At 42.2% G+C, this 27,624-nt stretch overlaps 1 protein-coding gene across 2 annotated transcripts in view; it reads left to right on the forward strand.

Moving 5' to 3' along the window:
• The window catches only part of GALNT10 (polypeptide N-acetylgalactosaminyltransferase 10), a 230,396-nt gene that overhangs the window by 63,384 nt on the left and 139,388 nt on the right, over window positions 1-27,624 (forward strand). Inside the window, exons 3-5 of one of the 2 annotated variants that reach the window (XM_025387916.1) lie at window positions 6,097-6,121; window positions 19,122-19,131; window positions 20,187-20,194. The exons of the other annotated variant lie outside the window; for it this stretch is intronic. Coding sequence (XP_025243701.1) covers window positions 6,097-6,121; window positions 19,122-19,131; window positions 20,187-20,194 — 43 coding nt within the window. The remainder of the gene's footprint in view (window positions 1-6,096; window positions 6,122-19,121; window positions 19,132-20,186; window positions 20,195-27,624) is intronic. 2 annotated transcript variants of the gene reach the window in all.

Raw genomic sequence — 27,624 nt, forward strand, 5'->3', positions numbered from 1 at the left:
AACACTTCTTTGCACTACCAGAATATGCTGTTACAATACATAAATTAACATTTTCTGAGCCTTTTTACATCATGCTTCTAAAAGTTAAGGTATATGTCAGCAGGTGCAAAAATCTACAGAATAAATACGGCATTTCTTTTCAAGAGAAGAAGGAAAGAAGGAGTTAGGAAGGACTGTAATTTTTATTATTATTATTTATTTTTTTCTTATTCAGTGTCTATTGTCTTAAGCAGTTCTCCATCACTGCTTATTTCTTACACTATGCTAGGGAATAATTGGGCATTGCCAGGGGAAACCAGATAGTCATACTTTTTAAATGAATAACATTAAAATCCACACACATATGCCTAAATCAGTAGACTTGACAAGAGTTCTGTTCTTTTTCTATAAAATAAGTTCAAGGCTGTGTGAGTCTTCATACTGGGAAGAGATTGGTGAAGTCTTTGGGATTCTGATCACAGATAAATGGAGTATCCACTGGCCTGGTCACTGATTCTAGCCAGTGACCCTTGTCACTTACACAGATGTGGGCTTTCTATGCTTCTTGACACTAGTTCGGAATGGTCAGTCTGTTCATCACTGTAAATGATTCTTATTTCCTGCTCTTTGGACTTTTCTTCCAGGCAGGTGCAGGGTATTATGGCCTGGCTATTCATGACTATTTGAAACTCATGGCTTTGATCATGAGGTTGAATTGCTTTTGGTCCCCACTGAGGCCTGCCTCTGCCATATTTAAAGGTCAATCCAAACAAAAGTCCAATTGTGTTTCTCATGAATGGCGATTAAACTTTTTTTAGTTGCAGAAACTTTTTTAAACAACTCTTATTTTGAAATAATTTTAGATTTACAAAAAAAGTGGCAACAATAATTCTTTGTACCCTTTACCCAGCTCCCCCTAATGTTAACATCCTACATAAGCATAGTTTAATGATCTAGACTATGAAATTATTGAAACAATATTATTAACTTAGGTACCGATTTTATTTGAATATCAGCAGTTTTTCCCATTGATGCCTTTTTTTTTCTTTTTCTGAAAACACATTCAACCCATTACATTTAGTTGTAGGATCTCTTTAGTTTCCTTCAATCTATGACGTCTCCTCAGTCTTCTGTTTTTCATGACCTCGACAGTTTTGAAAACAGTAGCCAATTATTTTGCAGAATGTCCTCCAATTTGGCTTTGTCTGATGTTCTCTCATGATTAATTTGACGCATCTAGGCAAGAATAACACAGAAGTGAGATGTTTACCTTCTCCGGGCATCATATCAGGGCATAGTCCTGACATCTTATTATGGGTGATATAACTTTGATCACTTACTTAAGGTGATGTCTGCCAGCATAAAGTTACCACTTTCCTCTTTGGAATTAATAGGTATATTTTTGGGAGCTATTTTGAGATTATATGAAAATCCATTTGCAGGAACTATTTCTTCAAAGGATATTTTATGTGAAAGTGTAGCAAAGAAAACAGGTAGAAGTGAGTTATGTTAATTGAAATGGACATGAGACAGGGCAGCAGCCCAGCAGCCTCTCTCACCTCTTCCCCTAAAATAACCACTGAGTCACTTCTGTTGAGCCCCTGAGTCTCTGTGGAATGCTGGTTGAAAATCATGGCTCTAGGTGTTGGTTTTGGCTTTTGGTTATTATGATTTTTCCATATGTTATAAGCCCCTGCAGTCAAAATGTTCTACAAAATGGTTTTCTTCCAAATGGAAATTAGCATAGTTAGTTCTAACCAACAACATGAAGTATAACTGATAACCAATCAGCAAACATGTATTTAGCACCTTTTGTATACCAGTCACTGTGCTAAATCTAGGGAATATAAAATTCATAAAACACAATCTCTGCCCATCAGTCCTACATATTTTCTTTCAGAACAGTGAGGACTTTATAATCTAGACCCAATGAAGGGAGAAAACAAACAAACAAATTGGCTTTTTGTAGGGAAATACACTGGCGAATATTTTGTTTTTTGTTTTTTGAATGTGTACAGGGGCCACTTTGGCCTAAATGGCTGTCATGTCATGGTCAAAGCACTATTTCTCCTCTGAGAAGCATATATTCTTTAGCAGAAAATAAAAGAGAGAGACAGTTCTAACCACCTCCCCCAACCCTCCCAAAAAAGACACACCCTTTGGTGCCTTTGATTCTCTTTCCCATATTTGAAAGGATCCAAATCCTTGTCCTTCATGGATGAGGTGTTTTAGCTGTCCATAATTACATTATTATTCCAGACACTGTCAGAATGCTTCTTGCTGAGGAGGGAGGATTAGGCCGAGAAGGCTGGAGCAAGCGTGCAGCCAGTCATCTGCCCCGTGCCTGGCAAAGGAGATTATGCCTCTGGAACTGAGGTTTCTGGCTGAGCCTTTGTTACTTAATTAGTCTCCTGTCTCTTTTCCCTTTATGACAGTGGCAGAATCCAGGATGCACCCCCTTTTAAATGAATGCAAATGCTTCTAACGAAGTTTTATAATCATTCATTTTAAACAAATCAGAAAATTGTCAAAACCACTCTAGTTGCAGGGAATTCAGAGGTAGGAAATAACTTTTAAAAGCATATGTTTCTCAAGGGAGTAAAGTAGCAAATACCATCCCTTTAAATTCTGTTTAACATGAAGCCTTTATTGACTGCTCATGATGGTTCTGCACAATTTAATACTCTTTTAAGTGAATATTATTTAGCTTCTTCACGTGAGTCAATGAGGCCTCATGAATCTGTACATTTAGATGCTGATCACAACCAGAAGTCCATGTATAAAATGGTTACAATTTAATTAACTGGTAATAGATCTAATGCAATGTCAGGTTAAAGGGAATGTATAAATACTGCTTTATGAACCAGCCTCTGCAGAAAGTGTAGACACCGGCCATTCTGTCTCCACTTGCTTGGGATGAGTTATGGGATAGCCCTATTAACTGCAAAGGAGTGTGAGATTGGGCTGGGGCGGGGGTGGGGACACCCATTATTAAACAGCTGTGTCCAGCCAATCAACCTTGAAGAGTCTGACTTCACAGGTCAATGAAGATTTCTGACACTGGTAATTTCATTTCAGGAGACACCATTGAAATTCATCAATCATGCCTTGTCTTTGGCTTTTGATGGAGAAAGAAAGAGAGAAAGTTTTGATGGCTCATAAGTAGGTTTAAGCTAAAAGAAAAAAAAAACAGCATTAGTTCAACCTATTCACCTTACAGGTGGCGAAACTGAGCCCCAGAGCAGGGAGGGACCCAGGCTGTCCACACTGTCCAGCAACACCACGTGCTACTGGTGAGGTCAAAGACCTCAGGGACGTTACTCAAACCCTAAGATCCCTTGAGTCTTATCTGGACTTGTTGCTTTAGGAGATGAGCCCCTTGGACACTAAAGTGCATTCATTCCACAGTTCTGTGTGTAGCACCAAACAAGGGAATATATGTTCCACTGCCCTTCTTCCACCAGCTAAGCAGGCCCTCGGTGAGAGTTTTATTCCTACTACCAGAGGTATATATCTCCTGCTGCCTTGGTAGAATGGAAGGAAGGAACCAGAGGTCTCATACCTTCTGTGAATGACACCTGAGGCAAATCCCTAGCCAAAGTTAGGGCCCCACACATGGACTCCCTGTAGTTCCCTTAGGAGAGTGGTGCTTACCTGTTAATGTTGCTTATTAATTGTCTTCCCTGCCAAGTTGAAAGCTCACAGCAAAAAGGCAAAATCCCTACCTATCTAGCTTGCGATTTGTGCCATCAGGGTCTAGCATAGCACCTGGCACTTGGTGGATGCTTTATGATTATTGTCCCAGAATGAATGAATTAACCTCAGATCTGTGAACCTTCATTTGCAAAATGGGAATGATAACACTTATCTGCCCTATTTGGGGATGAAGGAGATAGCATATATGGAAGAGTGGTGAGATACTCCATAAAAGTGAAGAGGCAGTTCATGTGGGTTACTGGTAGTATTACATTGTAGGCTTTAGCTGTATTGCATTTAGCTCTTCCTATAATTTTCCTTTGACAAGGAATACATTTGAGTTATTTTCAGTAACATTAACTGACAGTATCCTGCCTAAAATGGGAGACCCCTAACATTTAAAGAAACCTCATGTGCATTCCTTTCCCCCACATTATAGATTAGGGAGGGGCCCAGACAGGTTGATTTACTTGCCTGGCATCATGCAGGGAATTTGGCTAAGCCAGTGCTAGGTCACAGGACCCATCCTTCTGTCCCCCTCAGCTCAATGCTTCAAATCTTCATTTCTGTTGGAGAAGCTGTAGAGTATTTAATTAGCTACAGTCTGAAATGTGATATATGTCAGCGCTCATTACTGCAGTGGGGACTAGTGGGTATTATTCTCCAGTGCTACACCCCGTTGTAGTTCAGTGACCCCAATTAACTCCAGCACTCAAGACAGCCCAGCCAGGCAGGCATCACCAAGGGCCACTTGAGGCAGGTACCCAGATTCCCTAGTGTCCATCAGACACACTTGTCTCCACCCCAGTCTGACCTCTCCTTCCCCTGAGCCTCCCTATTGATGCTGAACAGAAGCCTTAAGAGGTTGAGAAGCATTTACCAGGTAAGAGCCACTAGGTCATTGTGCTCGGCACTAAGCTGGGCTCCATTTTATCTCCCTGGAGACTGCACCCTCAAGACCCTCAAGTTGTCAGGGCAATGATGAAGAGAAGGGTGCTTTAGGATCCTATCAGAATCAGGAATAAATCCCTCATCTGAACTGTGTTTTTATTCTTTTAATGTTAACATCAGGAAAGGCAAAAGAAGACTGGTGAACTGGTCCAGATTAAAGAAAATGAAAGAGACATGGTAACTAAATACAATGCAGAATCCCTGATTGGATCTTGGTTTGAGGAAAAAATGGCTATAAAACCAATTTGGAGACAGACAATAACAAGTGTTGGCAAGGATGTGGAGGAATTGGAACCCTCAGACATTGCTGGTGGTTCTATAAAGTGATGCAGCCACTTTGGAAAACAGTCTAGCAGTTCTTTAAAAGGTTAAACATACAGTGACTGTATGACCCAGCAATCTCACTCCTAGGTATATACCCAAGAGAAATGGAAACAGGTGGCCACACAAAAACTTGTACATGAGTGTTTATATCAGCATTATTTATAGTAGACAAAAGGTGGAAACAACTGAAATGTCTACTTATGAGTGGATTTATAAAATATGGGTATATATACCTATTGTGGAATATTATTCAGCTGTAAAAAGGAATGAAGTACTGATACACACTACAACATGGATGAACCTTGAAAACATTCTACTAAGTGAAAGAAGCCAGACACCAAGGCCACATATTGTATGATTCCATTTATATGGAATATCCAGAATAGGCAAATCCCTGGAGACAGAAAATAGATTTATGGTTTCTAAGGGCTCAGGGGAGGGAGAAGGGGGGTGACTGATAGTTGATTCAGACTGCTATATCAGAAGACCACAAACTGGGTAGCTTATAAACAACAGAAATTTATTTCTCATATTCCTAGAAGCTGGGAAGTCCAGGATCAAGGCAGTGGCAGATTCAGTGTCTGATGAGGGCCTGCTTTCTAGTTCATAGACGGTGCCTTCTTATTTGTGCCCTTACAAAGTAGAAAGGACAAGCGACCTCTCTAGGGGCTTATTTCTAAGGGCACTAATCCAAGCTCTCATGACCCAATCACTCCCAAAGGCCCTACCTCCTAATAACATTACGTTGGGATTTGAATTTTAACGTATGAATTCGGGAGGGGACACAAACATTCACACCATAGCATTGATAATGGGTGCAGAGTTTCTTTTTAGGATGATGCAAATAATCTGGAATTAGTGGTGATGTTTATACAACTTTATATAAGGATACTAAAAAAACACTGAATTGTATACTTTAAAAGGGAAAATTTTGTGTTACGTGATTTATATGTCAGTTTTAAAAAGGCTGGGTGTGATGGCTCACGCCTATAATCCCAGCACTTTGAGAGACTGAGGTGGGCAGATCACTTGAGGCCAGGAGTTCGAGACCAGCCTGGCCAACATGGCAAAACCCCATCTCTACTAAAATTAGCTATACGTAGTAGTGCATGCCTGTAATCCCAGCTACTTGGAAGGAGGCATGAGAATCCCTTGAACCTGGGAGGCGGAGGTTGCAGTGAGCTGAGATCGTGCCACTGCACTCCAGCCTGGGAGACAGAGCAAGACTTTGTCTCAAAAAAAAAAAAAAAGTGATTTGGGGGACAATGGGAAACCTGAATATGGAGTATGTATTAGATAATTTATATCAATGTCATAGTAGAATTGTGGTTATATAGGAGAGTGTTCCTTTGCTCGACAGATGCATGCTGAAGTACTCAGTGACCAAGCATTATGATATCTGCAATTTACTTCCATGTGATTCAGCAAAAAATGTATATAATATATATATAGGCAGAGAGCAAATGCGGTAAAATATTAACAATTGGTAAATCTTGGTGAGTAAAAACAGTAAATCTTTTTACTCTTCTTAAAACTTTTCTATTGAAATTCTTCAAAATCGTAGGCTGACAATGAGGCAGAATTTTTAGAATACCAAGAGACAGAGATAAGTCAAAGGGCTTTTGGCTGTCCATACTGACCCTTTGGTCTCTGTCCAAGACAAGGATAAATGAACACTTGTTTCCTCTTTTCTTGGATGAAATCAATTGCATTTCTGAGCAGTACAGACCCCCACTTAGCAGTTCTTAGGGAGTGCCTGAAATCTGCAGCCCAATACTGTGGGCTCTTCATGCCAACTGTCAAAAGAGGGGGCTTTCTTATGACTTCCAGTGAGCCAGAAATTATGGCCAATGGGACCACCAGTCAGAGCTCCCTTCCTGACCTCATTCTAGGATCATTCCAGGGGCGGTAGTGAGGCGGACTTTCTTTACAAATTTCTAAGGGAAACACTAAAATAGTCAGCGAGCGTAATTTCTGGAGAGAAAGATTTCTTGATGAGTATTCTAAACCTTACATGTTCTCTGCTTCTTGCAGTATTTATAGTTTGGGAAGGGATGTAGGGAGCCTTGTGGTAACATGTCAAGACTAGTTTCCTGTTCCCCTTTCCCCAGACGATCAGCAGGGTGTCATGTAGTCTTTAGACTTGAAGGAAAATGTGTGCACATCCCTTCCAGAACAAAGGGTTACTACTTAAGAATAGTAGACCTGGAAGGGACCTCAGGAAATAAGGGACCTCAGAACGTCTTCCATTGCCTGATGCTGACAAGGCCTTTCACAAGAGAAGCCCACTGATTTCACACCTCATGCCTGCCCAGGGAATACACTCAGGAGCATTTGCAAAAGTCTTTAAACCAACTACTGCTTTTACAGTGTACAGACTGAGTTTTCAATGTGCAGATTTGCTATGAATTTATAGAGTGTTTTGATTCTAAATTCACAATGTGCATCTTTAATGGCTCCAAGTTTGGATAATTTTATGCTGTTTATATCCTAGCAGCAATGGTTTATGCATATTTCCCAAGTTATTACCCTCCTAGGAGAAGAGCGAACAGCCTCCTTTAACAAAAGACAGTCCCATATGTCCTGGTTTAGCGCATCTCTCCTCAAAGATCACTTTACATCGAGATGTCAGGAAAGCATGACAGCTGGATGAAGCACCTACCCCAGTTTGCAAGCAGGTGGGTTTTCGGGTTTCTGGACCCTCTTACCCGGCTCCCAGATGGCCTTGCATTTGAAAAACGCCAATTAGGCACTTTGCAGTCGCCTGGAGTTTTTCTGTTGAGACATGTTTCAATCTCATTAAAAAAAAAAAAATGTTGCCCACCTTCCTCCACTCCCATCAGAAAAGAAATTTGTTAACATGCAATGAGAACTTTAAAAAACTCATCCAGAAACTTTCTTTCTGAGAGTCCAGCCTGAGGTGATCATCAGAACTGTGGGATGTATAGAATGTTTATTGAAACTTAAAGAAATTTTTGGGCCGGGCGCGGTGGCTCAAGCCTGTAATCCCAGCACTTTGGGAGGCCGAGGCGGGTGGATCACAAGGTCAGGAGATCGAGACTATCCTGGCTAACATGGTGAAACCCCGTCTCTACTAAAAATACAAAAACCTAGCCGGGCGCGGTAGCGGGCGCCTGTAGTCCCAGCTACTCGGGAGGCTGAGGCGGGAGAATGGCGTGAACCCGGGGGGCGGAGCTTGCAGTGAGCCGAGCTCGCGCCACTGCACTCCAGCCTGGGAGGCACAGTGAGACTCCGTCTCAAAAAAAAAAAAAAAAGAAATTTTTGTATTGTGGCAAAATATATGTAACATGAAAAAAATTTAATAGTAGGAAACTGGAAGCAAGTAAATATCGAGCATTAGGGAATATGATATTCCATGTATTCAAATATAAGACATTCTTTGGAAATACTTTCAAAGAACTTTTAATAGTAGGAAATTTCTCTTGACATATGATGAGTAAAGAAAGCAGGCTCCAGACCTCCAATTAGGTCTTTAGATTTCAGGTTTCAGGCACATGTCTTGAAACAACATAAATAAAGGAACTACAAAATTCTTAACGATGATTATTGGATGGTAGGATTATGGAGGATTTCTTTAATTAAATGCTTTATTTTGAGTTAATTGTGGATTTCATATGCACTTGTAATAAAAATTACAGGGAGATCCTATGAACCCTTTACCTAGTTTCCTATAGGAGATTTAAATTTCCTCTTTTGTGCTTTTCTCTTTTCCCAATAATCTACAATCAGGGGAAATAAAATTAAAGACTATCATTTAAAAAAAAAAACTGCCCAGGTGTGATGACTCGAGTGTTTAAATCCAGCACTTTGGGAGGCTGAGGCGAAGGATCCCTTGAGGCCAGGAGTTCAAGATAAGCCTGGACAAGGTAGCCAGACCCTGTCTCTACAAAAATAAAAAAATAAAATAAATATTAGCAAGGTGTGGTAGTGCCTACCTGTAGTCCTAGCCACACAAGAGGCTGAGGTGGAAGGATTGCCTGAGCCCAGGAGTTAGAAGCTGCGGTGAGCTTGATTGTGCCATTGCACTCCAGCCTGGCTGACAGAGCAAGACCCTCCAAAACAGGCATAACTTATTCATCCTTCTGGAGAACTTTGCTCCAAATTTTAATTGATCTCTCATTTTCCTGTGTACCCATAGCCCATGACCTGGGCTTTCGGTCCCCTATAGATTTTAGCACCTTCTGCTAATATTGGAGTTACTTGGATCCCATGCCTATGTATGGTCTTTCATACAGTGAGTTCATGCTGGATAATCACGACATTCCTTCCAAAAGCATGAAGTTGACCCAGACTATTTAGAGAAGACAGGAAGAGAAACACATTTTTATATTAAAGTTAAAGTAAAACATCCAAATCATGGCGTGGTAAGTACAATTTGCAATATGGGATGAATATTTAAGGTGAAGCAAAGTAACTGTGGCTACTTGGGGCCAAAAGCCTCCCAGATGCTCCTGCACTAAGCACATCATGTTTTTTGGGGGAAAGTAGTAGGGGGTAGAGGGTGGCAGAAAATGTGAGAAGCACCTGTTGTAGGTGACCCAGATATGCCTCTTGAATTGAATTCGGTGATCTGCTTCTTCAGCTGCTTTCTTGTCCCTGCCCAGCAGGATGCCAGGAAACACATAGCCCTGTAGAAAATAACTGGAGAAGAGGATGATTGGAGTTCTTCATTTCTTAAAAAAAGGTTTAGGTTTTCCCTGTCTGCCCTAGGGCCCATGTCTTGCTGGAAAATATGCTACTTAGAAATTAAGGCCTCTGGGTTCAATTTTTGGCTCCAGTGTTGACCTCTGTGTAAGCCTGGCAGGATGTCTCATTTCTGGGTCACCTTTTCCTTGCCAGCAGAATGAGGTGTGTAGACCAAATCATTGCTAAGAGCCTTCTAACTCTAAGACACTAGGTTTAGTCAGTCAAAAAGCATGTGATTTTCCCAGGTTTGCCAAACTCCTTGTACCTAATTGAAAGTACACAATGAACTTGCAAGAATGTAAGCATCCTTAGATGCCAGCCTCCACTTTGGGTATTTTTCTGCCTCCTCAGTGAACCTGGATGTTGACACCTCTTGTTTGTCATTAAAAAAAAAAAAAAAAGTCTCAAGAAAAAGAAGGTTGTAGAAACTGATTAACAGGATACCCCCTTTTTTCCTTTCCCCTGAAGATTATCTTGGGAGTGTCAAAAGCAAATTTTATAGGCAGGTTGGTCTTTTACAAGAGATGTGTTTACAAAGCATGAAATTAACATTTTTGCACAGAGCCAAATAATTGCTTATAACATAGTGACTTTAGAAGCAGGTTTGCAGCTTGAGCAGTTATTAGCAAGGTCAGATGGTACATGCAATTAGCAGACTCCATCACCAAAACAAAGTTAGCCAAGCACCTTGTAAGGGAGCAAGTCCCTAGCCGTGAGGAGTTCACCCATGATGTCATTTCAAATACTGGGCACAGCACAGTCCATTGACACTGAAGTTCACTGAATACCACAGTGTTAGAGGGTCAACCCACTCATGGAGCTTCAGACTCCTATGAGTCCACCATACAAGGTTACACTCCCTGGGTTGGCTAAAGAGACTCAACCAAACAGCATCCAAGCAACTCCTTACCAGAGAGGTAGCTGTACTTTCAGGCTCTCACCCAGACTAAACATCACATTAGAGTTAAGGAGTCCCAGATGACAACATTCGAGGGGAAGAGACAATAGAGCAGACAGGTCTGGATAAACAGTGTGCACATTTGAGTAACAATTCAGGATATCCTTAAGTTCATAAAGGTGGCAAAAGAATATTAAATCTCATTCAGAAAAATCTATTCAAGGAAGTGTGTCGGTGTGTAACTTTGGACTTACATTCTTACTGGTAATGTTAGGTGGTATAACAGATCAACCCTGAATTTATTTCTCATTCAATAAAGTTTAAATTATACTCTGGCTTAGGTCTTAAGAGCACCCCATAAGAGAAAAGGAAGAGGAAATGGAATTCTCAAGAAGTTTCCAGGGAACTTATTATATTAATATTTAAATTCACTTTGGAGCCAGGCGCAGTGGCTCACGCCTGTAATCCCAACATTTTGGGAGGCCAAGGCGAGAGGATTGCTTGAGGCCAAGAGTTCAAGACCAGCCTGGGCAACATAGTGAGACCCCCGTCTCTACTTAAAAAATAGAATTTATTTTGGAAAATATAAAGAATCCAAGATGCCCTCATCTCATTGTGGCTCAAATCCAGGTGTGTGGAAGAGGGAAAAAAACCTCTCCCTTCCTCTCTGCTCACCCTCTGGCATAGTTTGTACTATAGAACAAAAGGGAAAAATAAATGTTCCTCTACTGCTTGGCTGGGGTCAGGTTTTACAGAGTAAAGAGTTGCAAGCATTAGAGTCAGGCCGACCTGGGTTCAAATCCTAACTTTATCACTTGCTACATCTGTGTGGCATTGAGCAAGTTACTTAATACTTGTAAAATCCTAACTACTGTCTGTAGCCTTGGGGATAACTATACCCACCTCATGGAGTTGTTTTGAGGGTAAAATGAGCTAGTGCATTGAGAAGGAATTATTCCAGGAACCAGCACATAGTAGACATCCATTCATCCATTCATTCAGTTTATTCAGCTAACATTTACTGAGCACTTATATGTGTCTGGTACAGTGCTAAGTGTTAGTAAGCCGGGTGTATGGTGAGCCACACAGACACTGCCCTGCTCTTCTAGAGCTTATAGTCCAGGCACAGACGTGCATTTGTGTAACAATCACTCTAAATAAAAGTCTGCTGACTTAGTGCTCTGAAGGAAAGGACCATACTGTGCTTGCCAGAGGCTTGGAGTTAAGAGGTCTGGGAAGAATTCTTAGAAGAAATGACATCTGAACTGAAATGTGAAGTGAATTTGGTGGAGTGGGAACAGAGTATGAAGAGTGTTTGAGGTAGAGGAAACAGCCTGTGCAAAGGCCCTGCGATAGGCGAAAGTGAGGTGCATTTGAGGAACTTACAGAAGTCACTGGAGTTCTGAGGCCATGGGAGCATGACACAGGATGGGCTGGAGAGGTGGGCAGAGGTCAGGCCGAGTAGAACCTTCTAAGCCTGGAAAGGAGTTTGGTTTCATCTTAAGAGCAATGGGAAGCCACTGGAGGATTTTAAGCAGGGTCTTAAAAATTATTATATATGTTTTGAGACAGAGTCTTGTTCTGTCATCAGGCTGGAGTTCAGTGGCACCATCTCAGCTCAGTGCAATCTCCACCTCCCGGGTTCAAGTGATTCCCCTGCCTCAGCCTCCTAAGTAGCTGGAACTACAGGTGCTTGCCACCATACCCGGCTAATTTTTTGGATTTTAGTAGAGACGGGGTTTTTACCATGTTGGCCATGATGGTATCCATCTCCTGACCTCGTGATCTACCCACCTCAGCCTCCCAAAGTGCACAGGTGCTCCTAAAAAGTATTAAGCTTAATAAACACTAGCTATTATTGTTCCTTTCCAAGAATTTTCTACTACATCCCAACATTATTGACTCTTCTATTGGATTTTGTGAATACATAATTTGTAAAGATACACACAAAGAAGTCCTATTGATCCATTTAGTGTTCTGAAAGCAGAATCTATAATATACTAGAACCACTGGGTCTATTGTGATGTGCTTCCTCCTCTATGTGGTATCAGAAGGACACTAAAAGCAGCCTGCCTCAATATATCTATAAATGCTGTATCCTTTGAGCCCTGACATATTTCAGAAATGTGAGACTGTCAGAACCAGAGCCGGGCCCAGCTGGACGTGGCTGGGGCCAGTGGACTTGGCAGGCCTACTGAACTAGGTTGGCTTCCACAACCCAAGCAAGGTTGCCTTCAGGCCTCTAACAGTGAGTGGATATAGGCTGGTGGACAGAGAACAGTGTCAGCGGAGGGAGCCTGGCATGATTGAGGCAGACAGGACATTAGAGAGTCTCGGACATTCTTGGGAAGGGAACTAGGGACTGGACTGGCAAAGGGTAGGAGGGACTGGGCTCTTGAGTCAGAAGACCAAGGGGAAGCCCACAGTGACACCAAGGTGAGAGGTGGGACCTTGTCTGAAGGAAGAAGGAAAGAGTCTGGGCACTGAAGCTAGTGGAACAAGTCCAGGTAGTCTGACCCAAGCAGGGATACTGAACCCCACAACCTCAGGTCCAGAGGTCTTACTCTTTCTCTTATCAAAGGCCATACTGACCTTCAAAGCCAAGTGGCTTGGCTGAGGCTCCTAGTGGGGATGAAGGGGATCTCAACTTTTAGGACATATTTGACTCATCCATTGATAAATGCGTGTCAGCTATCTGGCTTCAAACTGGAGCTCCTAGAAACTCTACTGCCTAACAAAAGCTTACATCTCACATCTTTCAGCCTATACCCACACATCTATTTCCTGCAGTGTGCTCTGAAGTTGGAACAGTAGATTAGGCATTCCTCATGCATACTAGATCTAGCTCTATTATTTTACTTAGTTCTATGTAGTCTAATTGTGTGACTCGATACCCAGTTACATAGTTAATCAAAGTTAGCATCATTCTGCTTAAGAACAAGGGCAGGGCCAGGCTGGAGATGACCCAGACCCATGTGCTTGACAGGCCTTTTACAGAACAATAAGAGGCAAATGGAGTGATTTCTCCGTCCCGGGTTGAACAACATGAGGCTGCTGGTGTTGTGGGTGACCCAGTTCAGAGGACAATGATGAGCACTTCCAAGCGCGTGGTCCTTCACGTTACAAAACACTTTCCTATGCATGTTGCTGTTTGATCCTTCAGTCAGCTGGATGAAGTATCCTGGGCAGCTGTTATCCTCCTTCTCCAGATGAGGAGACTGAGGCCTGGTCATTACACACCATGTTCAGGGTCACTTATGAAATTGGAACTCCTGGCTGGCACATTGGCTCATGTCTGTAATCCCAAGACTTTGGGAGGCTGAAGTGGGCAGATCATCTGAGGTCAGGCATTCAAGATCAGTCTGGCCAACATGGTGAAAACCCATCTCTACTAAACATATAAAAATTAGCTGGGAGTGGTGGTGCACACCTGTTGTCCCAGCTACTCAGGAGGCTGAGGCAGGAGAATTGCTTGAACCTGGAAGGCAGAGGTTGCAATGAGCCGAGATCACACCACTGCACTCCAGCCTGGGTGACAGAGCAAGATTCCATCTCAAAAAAAAAAAAAAAAAAAAAAAAATTGGGACACCAAGTGGCCAGTCGAGATTCATTTGCTTGTGTGGCTCACTGCATGCCTTAAAAAAGGGTAAAGTGGACAAGTAATATGTCCAAAGAAACAATAACCTGGACAGATATTTGAGTCCTGTAAATGAGGCTGTAATCCCAGCACTTTGGGAGGCTGAGTCAGGCAGATCACCTGAGGTCAGGAGTTCAAGACCAGCCTGACCAATATGATAAAACCCCGTTTCTACTAAGAATACAAAAATTAGCCAGCGTGGTGGCATGTGCCTGTAATCTCAGCCACTCAGGAGGCTGAGACAGGAGAATCGCTTGAACCCTGAAGGCAGAGGTTGCAGTGAGCCAAGATTGTGCCATTGTACTCCAGCCTGGGCAACAAGGACAAAACTCCGCCTCAAAAAATAAATAAAATAAAAATAATAGAGCCAAAGCCTCTTTTAGATGATTTTGCTGCATTCAAGCTTTCTAAGTCCAAGGGGTTGTGTGGGAGTGTGTCTGTCTGTCTGTCCTTCTCATTATGTGTTTATTTCTATCTGGTGAGGAAGCGGAAGTCATTATGTCTACAAGTCTTGCATCTTTTGAGCCTTGACGTGTTTTAGACAATGTCCCAGTGGGTGCCACATGTCCAGTCATCTGTGACTCCTTCAGGAAACTAAAATGCATACCTAGAAAGGAAAGAGTCGAAAGCCAGAAATGCAGGTGGAGTCCACGCTGAGGTTCAGGTCATCCGATAGAGTAATTCTTAGAAAATAAGCCTTCTGCAGTATGCAGAGGAAAGCTTTTCTCCCTACCCCCAGCTGCTGCTCTGCCTCCTTCCTGCATGATTTTTTAAAGCATGCAAAATGAAATGAGGCCCTTCACGTATGAGACAGCTATTTTCTCAGGTCTCATGCCTTCCTTATGAATAGCTCGAATAATACAACTTATAATTATGCTTTGCCTGGCAGTATATTTTTGCCTTCTGAGTGATAGTTGAAATTTCCTGGCAAGTAAACACCCTTGGGAATGAGCCTCTTCTGTCCCACCTGGTGCAGGCGGCCCGTCTGTTAGTGTTCCTACCCGCCCTGGCCTCCAGGGCTGCCTCCTTGCAGTTCTTAGGTCATTTCGCCAAGAAGTGCTCCCCAACTTCCTCACTTATCCCAGGGGCACAGGGAGGTCTCAGCACCCCTCCCGAGGGAGTCATGCCAATCTGATTAATTAAGGTAAATAGGGGGGTTTTCAGTAGTGGCTTAAACTCCAGTCGGGTAACCTAGGCAACGGCAGGGAGTCTGTGCCTCTGCTGACAAGTAATGTGGGATTAATTTCTTCCCAGATCTATGGCCTTCTTTTAGGCTCAGGGTCCTCTTCAAGAGCCTTGAGAAGGAACTAGGCTGTTGGATAACAGGGGGAAGGGAATTGGTAACAGTCAGCCAGGGTTACTTGTGGGTGTTTTGTCCCTCCAGGAACACCATGTGGGCAGTGGAGTGGAGTGGGCAGACATCAGAGGCCTGGGGTCAGCGCCACTCACCTGCATCAGGAACTTGAACTAATCCCTCCTGAACCTTGTGTTAGCCAGCTCCACGTTCCTATCCCAGCTACCAGTTCCATGTCAGTTTCCGCATCTGTAAAATAGGAACGATAATAATAGTGCCACCCTCTAGGGTTGTGGTGAAGATAAGGACTTGAAATTGCCTAGCACAGAGCCTGGAACATAGAGAGTCCACTAAGTGTTAGCATTTCAGGTCTTCTGTATGGGAGAAAGAGGCTCAGAGTGCTCTGTCTTGTGTGTACTCTGTTTTTTTACAGACAGGGTCTCACTCTGTCACCCAAGCTGGAATGCAGTGGCCGGATCATAGCTCATTGCAACCTTGAATTTTGTACTCTAGACTACCAGGTAGGAAATGGGCTCAGCCTGGAGATGAATCTGGGGAATGCTGAGGGAGAGGGGTCAGCTGAGGCCCAGAAGGCAGGCAGGAAGATTGGGAATAGGGAGAGAGTGGCCTGAGGGCCAGCAGAGGAGTGGAGAGGCTAACACTGCACTCAGAGAAGAACCTAAGCTGTTGGAGGTGGATCTTCTGAGGCAACAGTTATACAGGTGTGGCCCCTTGCAGGAATTTGGTTCAAGCCTGAGTTCCTGTCCAGTGGCCCAGATCACTTGCTGAGCATGCAGTTTTATAGCTGCTGCTCCTGGCTTGAACCCTGGCCAGCACGGAGAACCTGATTCTGGTGGTTTCTCCACCATATGAAACAAAGATCATGGAGAAATAAGGTCACATGAAAAAGACATGTAAGCTTCCTGTTCAGGGAGTAAGGCCAGCAGATGCATAATGTATGGTTTCTCATGCTGCAAGTGGACTGGGGAGAGAATTTGCAATCTGTGGAAACATTTCGGACTTTTGCAAGTTATAAAAGGAGAGAGGGTTGCCAGGAGCATAATGTCCAGTAAATAGCCCTGAGCCTGGCCAAATAACCTCAGACAAGCCAATCCCTGGGGCTCAGTTTGTTTATTAAAAAATCTGGAGGGGATACACAAGCAGTTGTTAATAGTGGTTATCTCTAGGGGGTGAGAGTAAGGGTTGGGAGTAGGGAGAAATTTTTATTTTTCATTATACCCTTTTGGCTACATCTTTCACCATGTGCCTTTATTATTTTTATAATTGCAAATCAAATTATAGGGTTTGGCATTTTTAAAATACCGTGAAGGGGTTGGATTAGATCATTGGTTTTCAAACTTGTTTTTTAAAGCAGTGGAACACTTTTCACATAATCTTATTTGAAAGCCTAATTAATGTATCACAAAGAAGAAATTGGGGCCCCTCTTGCCGGGCTTCCCCTCCAACTCCCAGTTCCTGCATCTCCAGAGATCCATTGAATGTAGTTTGAAAATAATAGGTTTACATGATTTCTCTGGAGCCTCTTTCACCCCTTCAATTCTATGCTTCCCTTCTATTTAGCAAAGAAAGCTAGGACATTCTAACCCTATAGCCTAAGCTGCTGCTTGCACTGCAGTAGCTGCAGACACACCCTGGCCCTTTGGAGAGTCAACAGTTGGAGAGGATGAGCTGTGTACAGGCTGAATGTCGTTCAGACTGTGGAGGACAGGAAACATGTCAACCTTGAGTTATTTCTGAGTTGAAATGATAGACAATGTTAGAAGGTGGATTTTGCAACAATTCCAGGCAAAACTGAACCTGGGGCTTTGATAGGTAGGATGCTAATGAGACATTGAAATGGTGTAAGGTGATAGAAAACCATTCCCCTTGTAAAAACGTGCTTATGAACACAGACCTGCTGCTTACTTATGCTACGATCTTGCCAAGTTACCTGGCTTCTTGGAGTCTGTAAAAAGGGGAAATACTAGTGCCTACTTCCTAGAACTGTTGAAAAGATTAAATGAGACTATAGGTCTAAGTGCCTGGTATATTGCCTTGCTCATGATAGGAGTTCAATAAATGTGGGTCACCATCATCATCACCAAATTTTTGGACAAGTCAGAAAATGGCCTTACCACCTCTTCCTACATGTTCTTGGTGAAACCTGTAACCTCTCAGGACCTCATTTTTCCTTATCTGTAAATTAGAGGTACTCAACCAGTTCAGGAGTTGCAAATTGGTGGCCTGCTAGATAAAATCTAGCCTGCAAACATGTTTGTTTATCTAATGTAATAAACTAAAAATCAAGAAATAGCCCCTAGAAATCTGAATTTTCCAGCTTCCCTTTGAAAAATGAACATCTAGTTCCACTGGCCCTCACTTGGCAACAGTTGGCTGGTGCTGGGGTAGCAGCTGCCCCTCCCATGGGCATGCATGCACTTGCCTGTCCCCCAGCCATCGTATTTCTGCAGTGCCTGACACCTGGCCAGTCCCCCTTCACAACATACATAAGCAGCTGGGTTTCCAAAGTCTGGATTGGAAAGTTTCAGGAATTCTGTGCCTTTCTCCTGGTTCTGCCACTGGCTCATTCCATCACCCTGAGTGTATTCCTTCACCTCTCTGGACTACCACATCACCGTCTGTAAAATGAATGAGTTAAGCTTCCAGCCTCAGCTTTCTTTGGGTCTTCTATGCAGTTCATAAACATTTACTGAGTTGCTCCTGTTTCCAGGAATTCTAAAAAGCACGTGGGAGGATGCAGAGATGAATAAGAATGGGTCTGGCCCAGAGATGTTTTATAGCAATGCCTCTCAAAATGTAGTCTGCAGACTGGCACCAGTTCACAATGAGATAGATATGGGAATTGAGGATAGTTGTTCAGAGACTTTTGTTGTAATTTGATATTGCCATGACAGCCAGGTGCATGCTCAGTAGACTCATCTTGTTGAATAGACATAGAGCAGTTCACATGCTGTCAAGCTCGTGTGGTGAATTGCATGTGACGCAAGCTGCATACTTGTTTCAGTTACTATTGGTGCTTAACAAAGTGCCCCCAAACTTAGTGGCTTTAAAAGAACAACAGTCATTCATTTGTTCAAATCTACAATTTGAGCAGGACTTTCTGAACACTTTATCTCTGCTGCACATAGCACCTGCCAGCTGGGTCAGCAGGAGCCAGAGGATCCACTTCCAAGATGGCTCATTCGCATGACTGGTAAAGTGGTGTTGGCTGTCAGTTCCTTTCCTTGTCGACCTCTCCACAGGGGAGCTTCTTCATAGCATGGTGGCTGGGATCGAAGAATGAGTATCCCAGGAGAACAAGGAAAATGTGCCTGGCACTTTTATGATCTAGTCATGTAGAAATCAGAAGTCACGTTGCATCTCTGCTGCCAAACTCTATTGATTGAAGCATTCACAAAGGTTTGCCCAAGTTCAAAGGCAGAGTATGGAAATTCCACCTCTCAGTGAGCTTGTGGAAAGGTTCTAGACGAGCATGAGAGACAGAAGATTTCATTGCAGCTAGCTTTTGAAAATATAATCTGCCATACTATTGAGAAGTATATTATGTTCCCATTGCTGTGTAACAAGTTACTACAAATTTAGTGGCTTAAAACAATATGAATTTATTAGTTCAGAGTTTTACAGGTCATGAGTCTAACTAAGCTGACTAAACTGGAGTTTCTGCTTAGGATTTGACAAGGCCAAAATCAGTATTTCAGCCAGGCTGGGCTCTTATCTGGAGGCTCTGGAGAAGAATCCACTTCCAGACTCATTCAGGGTGTTGGCAGAATTCAGTTTTTTGCAGTTCAGGATTGAGGCCCCTGGTTTTTGTGGAGGCTAGGGGTTGCTCTCTGTTCCTAGAGGCTACCCATACATGGCCCCCTTGATCTACAAAACCAGCAATGCCATATCTAATTCTTCTCTCTCTTCAAATCACTTTGACTTCCTTCTGTACCGCCAGATGGAGAAAGCGCTCAGCTTTTTGTGTGTGATTAGGTTAAGTCGACTTGGATAATCTCCATTTTGCCATATAACATGAGTAATCACAGGAGTGATATCTCATCATATTCACAGGTTCCATCTCCATTCAAAAGGGTGGGGATTATAGGAGGATGAAGGTCATTGGAAGTCATTCTTAGAATTCTGCCTACCACAGATGGTTTCATTCACAGTGAATTAGAAATTGAAGTGGTTCTTCATTACAGATAGTTTAAAAACACTAGTTTAGAGTCCAGTAAGAGGGAATAACGTATATAAATGGCTATAGTTTAAGACTTTAAGTGCTAACTTTCAAAAAGAGAGAGGCAGAGAGAGTGCAGTGAGAGGTCAGTGGAAGGGAGATTATTTTTTAAGTGGAAGGGGATAGAAGTAGGGCTTCTTGAAGATGGGGTGTTTGAACTGAGCCTTGGAAGATAGATGTTATCTGGATCTTAAAAAATGAGGTGGGAAGACAAGATTCAAACAGTTCTATTTCTGTTTTGGCACCTTAGCATGCAAACACAGAACGGAACTGAATCCTCTCTAAGGTCATTTGATTGATTCCTCCTTACCATAAACAATGCTGTATAACAAATTACGCCAAAGCTCAGTGACCTCAAACAACAACCATATATTGTTGCTCACAGGACTACACACCAGTCAGGTGGTTTCTCTGGCCTTGACTGTGCTGACTCATGTATCTCTGGTCAACTGGGGCTGAGCTGGGCAGGTCTGCTGAACTTGGCTGGGCTCTCTCCTATCCTTGGGGCTTGGCTCTCTGTCAGCTGTCTAGGATTACCTCAGTTCTTCTCCACAAGTCTTATCTTCTGCTTGCCTCTAACATCTTTCTAGCATACTAGGCTGGGTTTGTTCTCATAGAGGAGGCAGAAGGACAAGAAATAAGTGCAAAAGAGTACAAGTCTCTCGAAGCTTGGACTCAAGCTGGCACACTGTCACTTCTGCCTCATTCTTTTGGCCAAAGCAAGTCACAGAGCCAGACCAACTTCAGTAGGTGGGGAAAGAGACTCCACTCTTGATGGGAGGAGCTGCACAATCACTTTGCAAAGGGCCTGGGATGGAGGATTGAAACCACTTTTACAATCTACTATAGTCATCCTGAGAAATCGTCCTAAACTCTCTAGAATGAAAGAAATTCAAATGCATTGTTTCTCAAGCTAAGCCAAGGCCTTTGGAGAAATCTACATGTGGTAAACCATTTGGAAAATGTACAGTGACCCATAAACCAGAGTTATGAGAAGCCAGGCTTATAAAATAGTCTACAGTCTTCTTTGTGAGTGAAAGACAAAAGAGGAGTATTTCAGGGCAACTTTATTACCTTTACTCATGTGGTACTCATTATATACTCACCCTTCAACACCCAGCCCCAGTGCCCCTCTACAACACTGTTCCCAGAACCATTCTTCTGGCTTCTGAGAATTTGTATTTCTTCTCCCAGGTCCCAGTAGCAGTTTTTGAAACGAAATGATCTCCAATCTGGCCTGTGTCGTAGACGTAAATCATTGTCTTTATGATATTCCCTGCAGTACCTAACGTAAGGCCAAAAAATAGTAGCTGCACAATAAACATGTATTAGATGAATGGACAGATGGATGAATGGATGAGTGAGTGGACAGATGGGTGACAGATGCTTCAGAAATTGACTGAAACCTTCCTTTGGAAAATGTTAACATAAACTTCATTTCCCTCCTTCCAAGTTAGTATGTCAGTTTGAAATCTTGGTGTAGTTGTTTGATGTCTATGTGCTTTTTTAAAACAAAATAAAACTGAATTGCACGTTGCCAAGAGGAGGAATCATGTTGTATTCTCCCTCATCAACCCAATCCCTATAACCATCAAAAAAGTCTGTGAGTTTCCTAGGGCATTAATCATTGTCTAGTGGGTGGGGGTAGATGAGTGGTTGTCGGGGTGGGGGACTTCTAGTCAAATAAACTTGTGAAATGCTGGATTAAACAAAGTTAAGACAGCTTTCTTTTCTGTGTGACTTCAAAGAGCCTTTAATATGCTAATATACATTTGAATCACCAGAAGGATATTAGAATATGTAAGAGTTGAAAACAAGAAGAATTGGCTTTTTTAGAGGGGAGGAGAAGGGAGGTATTTTTTTTGTTGTGCTAAAATGAATATAGTAGTTGTCATTTTAACCATTCACAAGTGTATAATTGTGTGGCATTAAATATGTTCACAATGCCATGTAACCATTACCACTATCTATACCCAATTTTTTAATGATTCCCCACAATAATTCCCTGTAAACAATAATCCCCGTTCTTACTCCTCTGTAACCTCTATTCTACTTTCTGTCTTTATGAGTTTGCCTATTCTAGGTACCTCATGTAAGTGGAATCATACAATGTATGACCTTCTATGTCAGGCTTGTTTCACTAAGCATAATATGGTCAAGGTCTATCCATGTTATAGTATATATCAAAATTCCATTCTTCTTTATGACTTAATAATATTCCATCATATATATATGTCACATCTTGTTTCCATCTTCATCTGTTAATGGACACTTGAGTTGCTGCCACCTTTTGTCTATTGTGGTAATGTGACTATTAAGAATATTGGCCTAGGAATGTCTGTTCCGGTCTCTGCTTTCAGTTCTTTTAGATACATACCTAAAATGGAATTGTTGGATTATATGGTAGTTCTACATTTAACCTTTTGGAAACCACAAAACTTTTTAACAGCAGCTGCACCATTTTGCATTTTTACCAGCAGTGCACAAAGGTTTCAATTTCTCCACCCACATCCTCACTAACACTTGTTGTTTTCCACTTTTTAAATTATAGCTAGCCTAGTAGGTGTAAAATGATATTTAATGGTAGGGTTTTTTGTTGTTGTTTTTTTGCCTTTTTGTTTTTTTGTCTTTTTTTGAGATGGAGCTTTGCTCTTGTTGCCCAGGCTGGAGTGCAATGGTGCGATCTCGGCTCACTGCAACCTCCGCCTCCTAGGTTAAAGTGATTCTCCTGCCTCAGCCTCCCAAGTAGCTGGGATTACAGGCACGCACCACCACGCCTGGCTAATTTTGTGTTTTTAGTACAGACAGCGTTTCACCATGTTGGCCAGGCTGGTCTTGAACCTGTGACCTCAAGTGATCCACCCGCCTCAGCCTCCCAAAGTGCTGGGATTACAGGCATGATACACTCCACCCAGCTTAATGGTAGTTTTGATTTGCCTTTCCCTAATGACTAGTAATGGTGAATTTATAAAAGTTCTTTTTTTTTTTTTTTTTTTTGAGACCGGGTCTCACTCTGTCCACTGGAGTATAGTGACATTGTGTACTTGGCTCACTGCATCCTCAAACCCCTAGACTCAAGCAATCCTCCCAGCTCATCCTCCCAAGTAGCTGGGACTATAGGAATGTGCCACCACCCCTGACAAAATTTTTTTTTTATTTTGTTTTTTTAGAGATGAGGTCTCACTGTATTGCCCAGGCTGGTATGAGTTCTTTATGCAGTCTGAATATGTCCTTAATCAAATATGTGTTTTACACAGTATGGAAGTTCCTCAGAAAGCTAGAAATAGAACTGCAATATAATCCAGCAATCCAGCAATCCCACTTCTGGGTATATATCCAAAGAAAAGGAAATCAGCCTGTCAAAGAGACATCTGTACTCCCATGTTTATTGCAGCAAGATAAGGAATCCACCTAAATATCCATCAACAGATAAATGGATAAAGAAAATGTGGTATATATACAAAATAGAATATTTTTCAGCCATAAAAAAGAATGAAATTAAGTTATTTGCAGCACCGTGGATGAAACTGGAGGTAGTTATGTTAAGGGAAATAAACCAGGCACAGAAAGACAAACACCGCACATTCTCACTCATATGTGGGAGCTAAAATAGTTGACCTCATAGAAGTAGAGAGTAGAATAGTGGTTACTGGAGACTGGGAAGGGAAGGGGTAGGGGAGATAGGAAGAGGTTGGTTAATGGATACAAAATTACAGCTTAGATAGGACTAAGTTCTAGTGTTCTATAGCACTGTAGGATGACTATAGTAAACAATAATGTATTTTTTCAAATAGCTAGAACAGAGGATTTCGAATGTTCCTAACACAAAGAAGTGATCAAGGTTTGAGGTGATGGATATGCTAATTACCCTAATTTGATCATTATACATTATATGCAGGTATCAAAATATCATTCTGTACCCTGTAAGTTTGTACAATTATTATGTGTCCATTAAAAATATTATTTTAACGGTGGCTCACACCTGTAATCCCAGCACTTAGGGAGACTGAGGCAGGTGGATCACGAGGTCAGGAGATAGAGACCATCCTGGTTAACACGGTGAAACCCCGTCTCTACTAAAAATACAAAAAATTAGCCGGGCGCAGTGGCGGACGCCTGTAGTCCCAGCTACTCGGGAGGCTTCGGCAGGAGAATGGCGTGAATCTGGGAGGCAGAGCTTGCAGTGAGCCAAGATTGTGCCACTGCACTCCATCCAGCCTGGGCGACAGAACGAGACTCCGCCTAAAAAAAAAAAAATTATTTTAAAAGATACATGTTTTGCAAATATATTCTCCCAGTCTCCCAGTTCATGGCTTGTCCCTTAAACAACAAAAGTTTTTAGTTGTGATGAATTCTAACTTATTCATATTTTAATGCAGTTTGTGTCCTCTATAAGAAACCTTTGCCTAAACCAAAGTCACTAAGATTTTCTCACATACTTTCTTCTACAAATTTTATAGTTTTGGCTCTTACGCTTAGGTCTATGATCTATTTCAAGTTTATATTGTGTAGGGTGTGAGGAAGTGTGGGGTGTATTTTTTTGACATATGAATATCTAATTGTTTGGACACTATTTGTTGAAAAGATTATCCTTTACCTATTGAATTTTCTTAGCACGTTTGTTCAAAAACACCTGAATGTGTATTGTTGTGAGCTGTCCACTCCATTGATCACATATCTGTCCTTACCTTACAGACACTCTCTCTTGGTCACTGTATCCCAGGAGTGCCTTGAAATTAGGACATGTAAGTCCTCCAACCTTGCCCCTCTTTTGAAACAGAATTATTTTGGCTATTTTTCCAGGTCTGTTGAATATCAGTTTCTATAAAGAATGCCTTGAGTCGATCGATCAATTTTGAGAGGACTCACATTTTAACAATATTGAGTCTTCTGACCAATAAACATGATGTATCTCTCTGTTTATTTAGATCTTTGATTTCTCTAGCAGTGTTGTAGTTTTCAGTGTGTAGGTCTTATACATTTTGTTAAATGTATCTCGACTATTTGATATTTTTGACACCATGGAAATTGGTATTTTAACATCAGTTTTCAATGTTTCATTGATAGTATTTAGAAATAAAATTGATTTTTATATATTGACCTTATATGTTGCTAAACTCATTAGTTCTACTAGCTTTTTTGTAGATTCCTTAGCATTTCTTATGTAGATAATCGTGTCATGGGCAGATATTATTTTGATCCCCATTCTACCGTCAAATAATGGAGGCCTGGAAAGACAAGGGGATCTGCCTAAGGTCCTGCTCTTCATAAATGCACAGCCAGGAATCTGAAGCCTGTGTCTTTCGGGTCCTCCTTCAACGACCTCTCCACACCGTAAGCTGTTCCTCAGTCTTTCAAGCCTCAAGAGAAGCAGCTTATATCAGTTACGATTATATTTGAATGGTTCAAACAAGATAGTGTATTTTCCTGTCACTTCAAAGTCTGGAGGTTTTAACTCCAGGACTAGTATCACAGTTCTGCCCCCTGAAGTCCTCAAGAACCTGTACTCCCTGCTGATGGCTTCAGCCATCCCTAGAGCGTGGAGCTGCACCTCATGGTCCATCATAGTGGCCTTTGCATTCTAGGCAGCAAGACAGAGGAAGGGATAAACAAGAAAGGCAAAGGTGCACATTAGTAATTTTTTCTGGTAAGTTCCATGAGGCTGGGTCTTAACCTGTTTTGTGCTATAGTAACAGATGCCAGAAACTGGATAATTTATAAAGAAAAGAAATGTATTTGGTCACAGTTTCCGAGGCTGGGAAGTCCAAGATCAAGGGCAGCATCAGGTGAGGGCTTTCTTGCTGCCACATAAGGTGGTAGAAAGCATCACATGGGTGAGAGAGATGGATGGGACCAAATTCATCCTGTAAGGGCCCTGCTCTCACAGTAATTAACCCACTCCCTCCATAACAGCATTAATCCATTCATCAGGGTAGAGCCCTCATGAGCTAATCACATCTTAAAGGTTCCACCTCCCAATACTGTTGCACTGAGGATTCAATTTCCAACACACAAACTTTGGGGAACATGCTCAAACCATAGCAGGCTACCATGCAGCTCCTCCACTCACCTCTCGTTGGACAGAACCAGTCAGGCCACATCTAGCTACAAGGATGTCAGGAAAATATCATCTTTATTCTGAGCAATCATATCCCAGCTAAAATTCTTATTTCTGTGGAAGAAAAGGAGAACAGCTCCTAGGGGATATACAGCAATTTCTGCCACAAGCCTTAGTTAGGAATCCAGAAAGGAAACCGTTTGAAAATGAAAGAAGGAAGAAGGTGGAAGAGTTCAAAGCCTGTTGCATCTTTTTAAAAATTATTTTAGGATCAGGTGAGTCAGCTCTCCTTTGAGTTTTGTCAGCCCATTAAGTTGACCTGAAGCCATTTAGTCATAGGATAAAGTCAATTCTCAGAACCCTTTTATGGTATCAAATCTTTGTGACTATATTAGACATGTCTAATCCGTGGATGACCTTTCCTTCATCTGGAAAAGATAAAAGATGTCTCCACTCATTCATTCATTATTCATTCATTCAACAGAAATTGATGTCTTCTCATAGAGCTCACAATTTGAGGATAGACAGACAATAGTCAAATGATCATCCAAATGAATGTGAAGTCACAAAGGAGCAGTGAGGATGCTGTAAGTTCCCATATCAGGGGGCGTGATCTAGCCAGAGGGGTCAGGGAAGCTTGCCTGAGGGTTTCGATGATTGCTACAGGAGTATCTGCATTCACAGCAGTTTGCTGTGGTCTGGGAAGACTGTCCTGTGTGCTCTCTTGTGGTTGCACCTCACATATCCTGCCTGGGACACCATATAGCTGAGAAAGCATTACATAAGAACAAGAGAGGCTGGGCATGATGGTGCACACCTGTAATCTCAGCACTTTAGGAGTCCCAGGTGGGAAGATCGCCTAAGGCCAGGAGGTTGAGACCAACCTGGGCAACATAATAAGACCTTGTCTGTACAAAAAAAAAAAAGAAAAAAGCCAGGTGTGGCGGTACATGTACCTGTAGTCTTAGTTTCTTGGGAGGCTGAGGCAGGAAGATTGCTTGAGCCCAAGAGGTCGAGGCTGGAGCTGCAGTGAGCTATCATCATGCTACTGCAAGCCAGCCTGGGCAACAGAGCAAGATCCCATCTCTTAAAAAATAAATAAATAAAAACCAAGAATGCCAGAGTGAGAGTGAGGTGGGATAGGTAAGGGGCTGGGTGCTGCCCAGGAGATTCAAAGCCGTTTGTGGCCTCCACCCTAAGAGAAGCAAAGAAGAATTCAGAGAGTTCTCAGTTTCCAAGATGGGAGATGGAGAAGGCCAGGATCATTGTCCAGGCAGAGACTGTCCTCCTGGGCCAGGAAGGAGTTCAAAGAGGAGGGGACTACCATCAGTCACATGTTGCTTCCCCATGCCCTTACCCCTCTCCCCTTCTTGGGGGACCTTTGCAAGCAGTGAGCAGCCAGCCAGCCCAAAGAGCCAAGATTGTAGAAATCAACCAGTGGGTCACTGTCTACCAGGTATACTTGGAAATTCACTCTTCCAGCTTAAGGCAGCTGTGGCAGATGGGTCCTGTCCCCTGACCAACGCCAGCTGATGGGTAAGCACTGCTTGGAGTACAGTGTTGAGAAAGATTCTCGAAGTCTGGAATCCACAAGGAAGAATATTACAATAGGTTGGTAATGTCTGCTTTTGCCCTGGTGCAACTGAGAGGAAGGAATTGGACATAAATATAAAAATGCTTTGTAAATTATGAAATACTACCAAATAGTAACTAATAATGGTAGCTAGCATTGCTAGTGCTTCCTAGATACCAAACACTGCTAAGAGCTATACTTGCTGCATCTCATTTAATCTTCATAATAACCTTTATGCTAGGAACTATTAATTTCCCCATTTTATAG

Source organism: Theropithecus gelada, chromosome 6, assembly GCF_003255815.1.
Source record: "Theropithecus gelada isolate Dixy chromosome 6, Tgel_1.0, whole genome shotgun sequence".
NCBI lineage: Eukaryota > Metazoa > Chordata > Mammalia > Primates > Cercopithecidae > Theropithecus > Theropithecus gelada.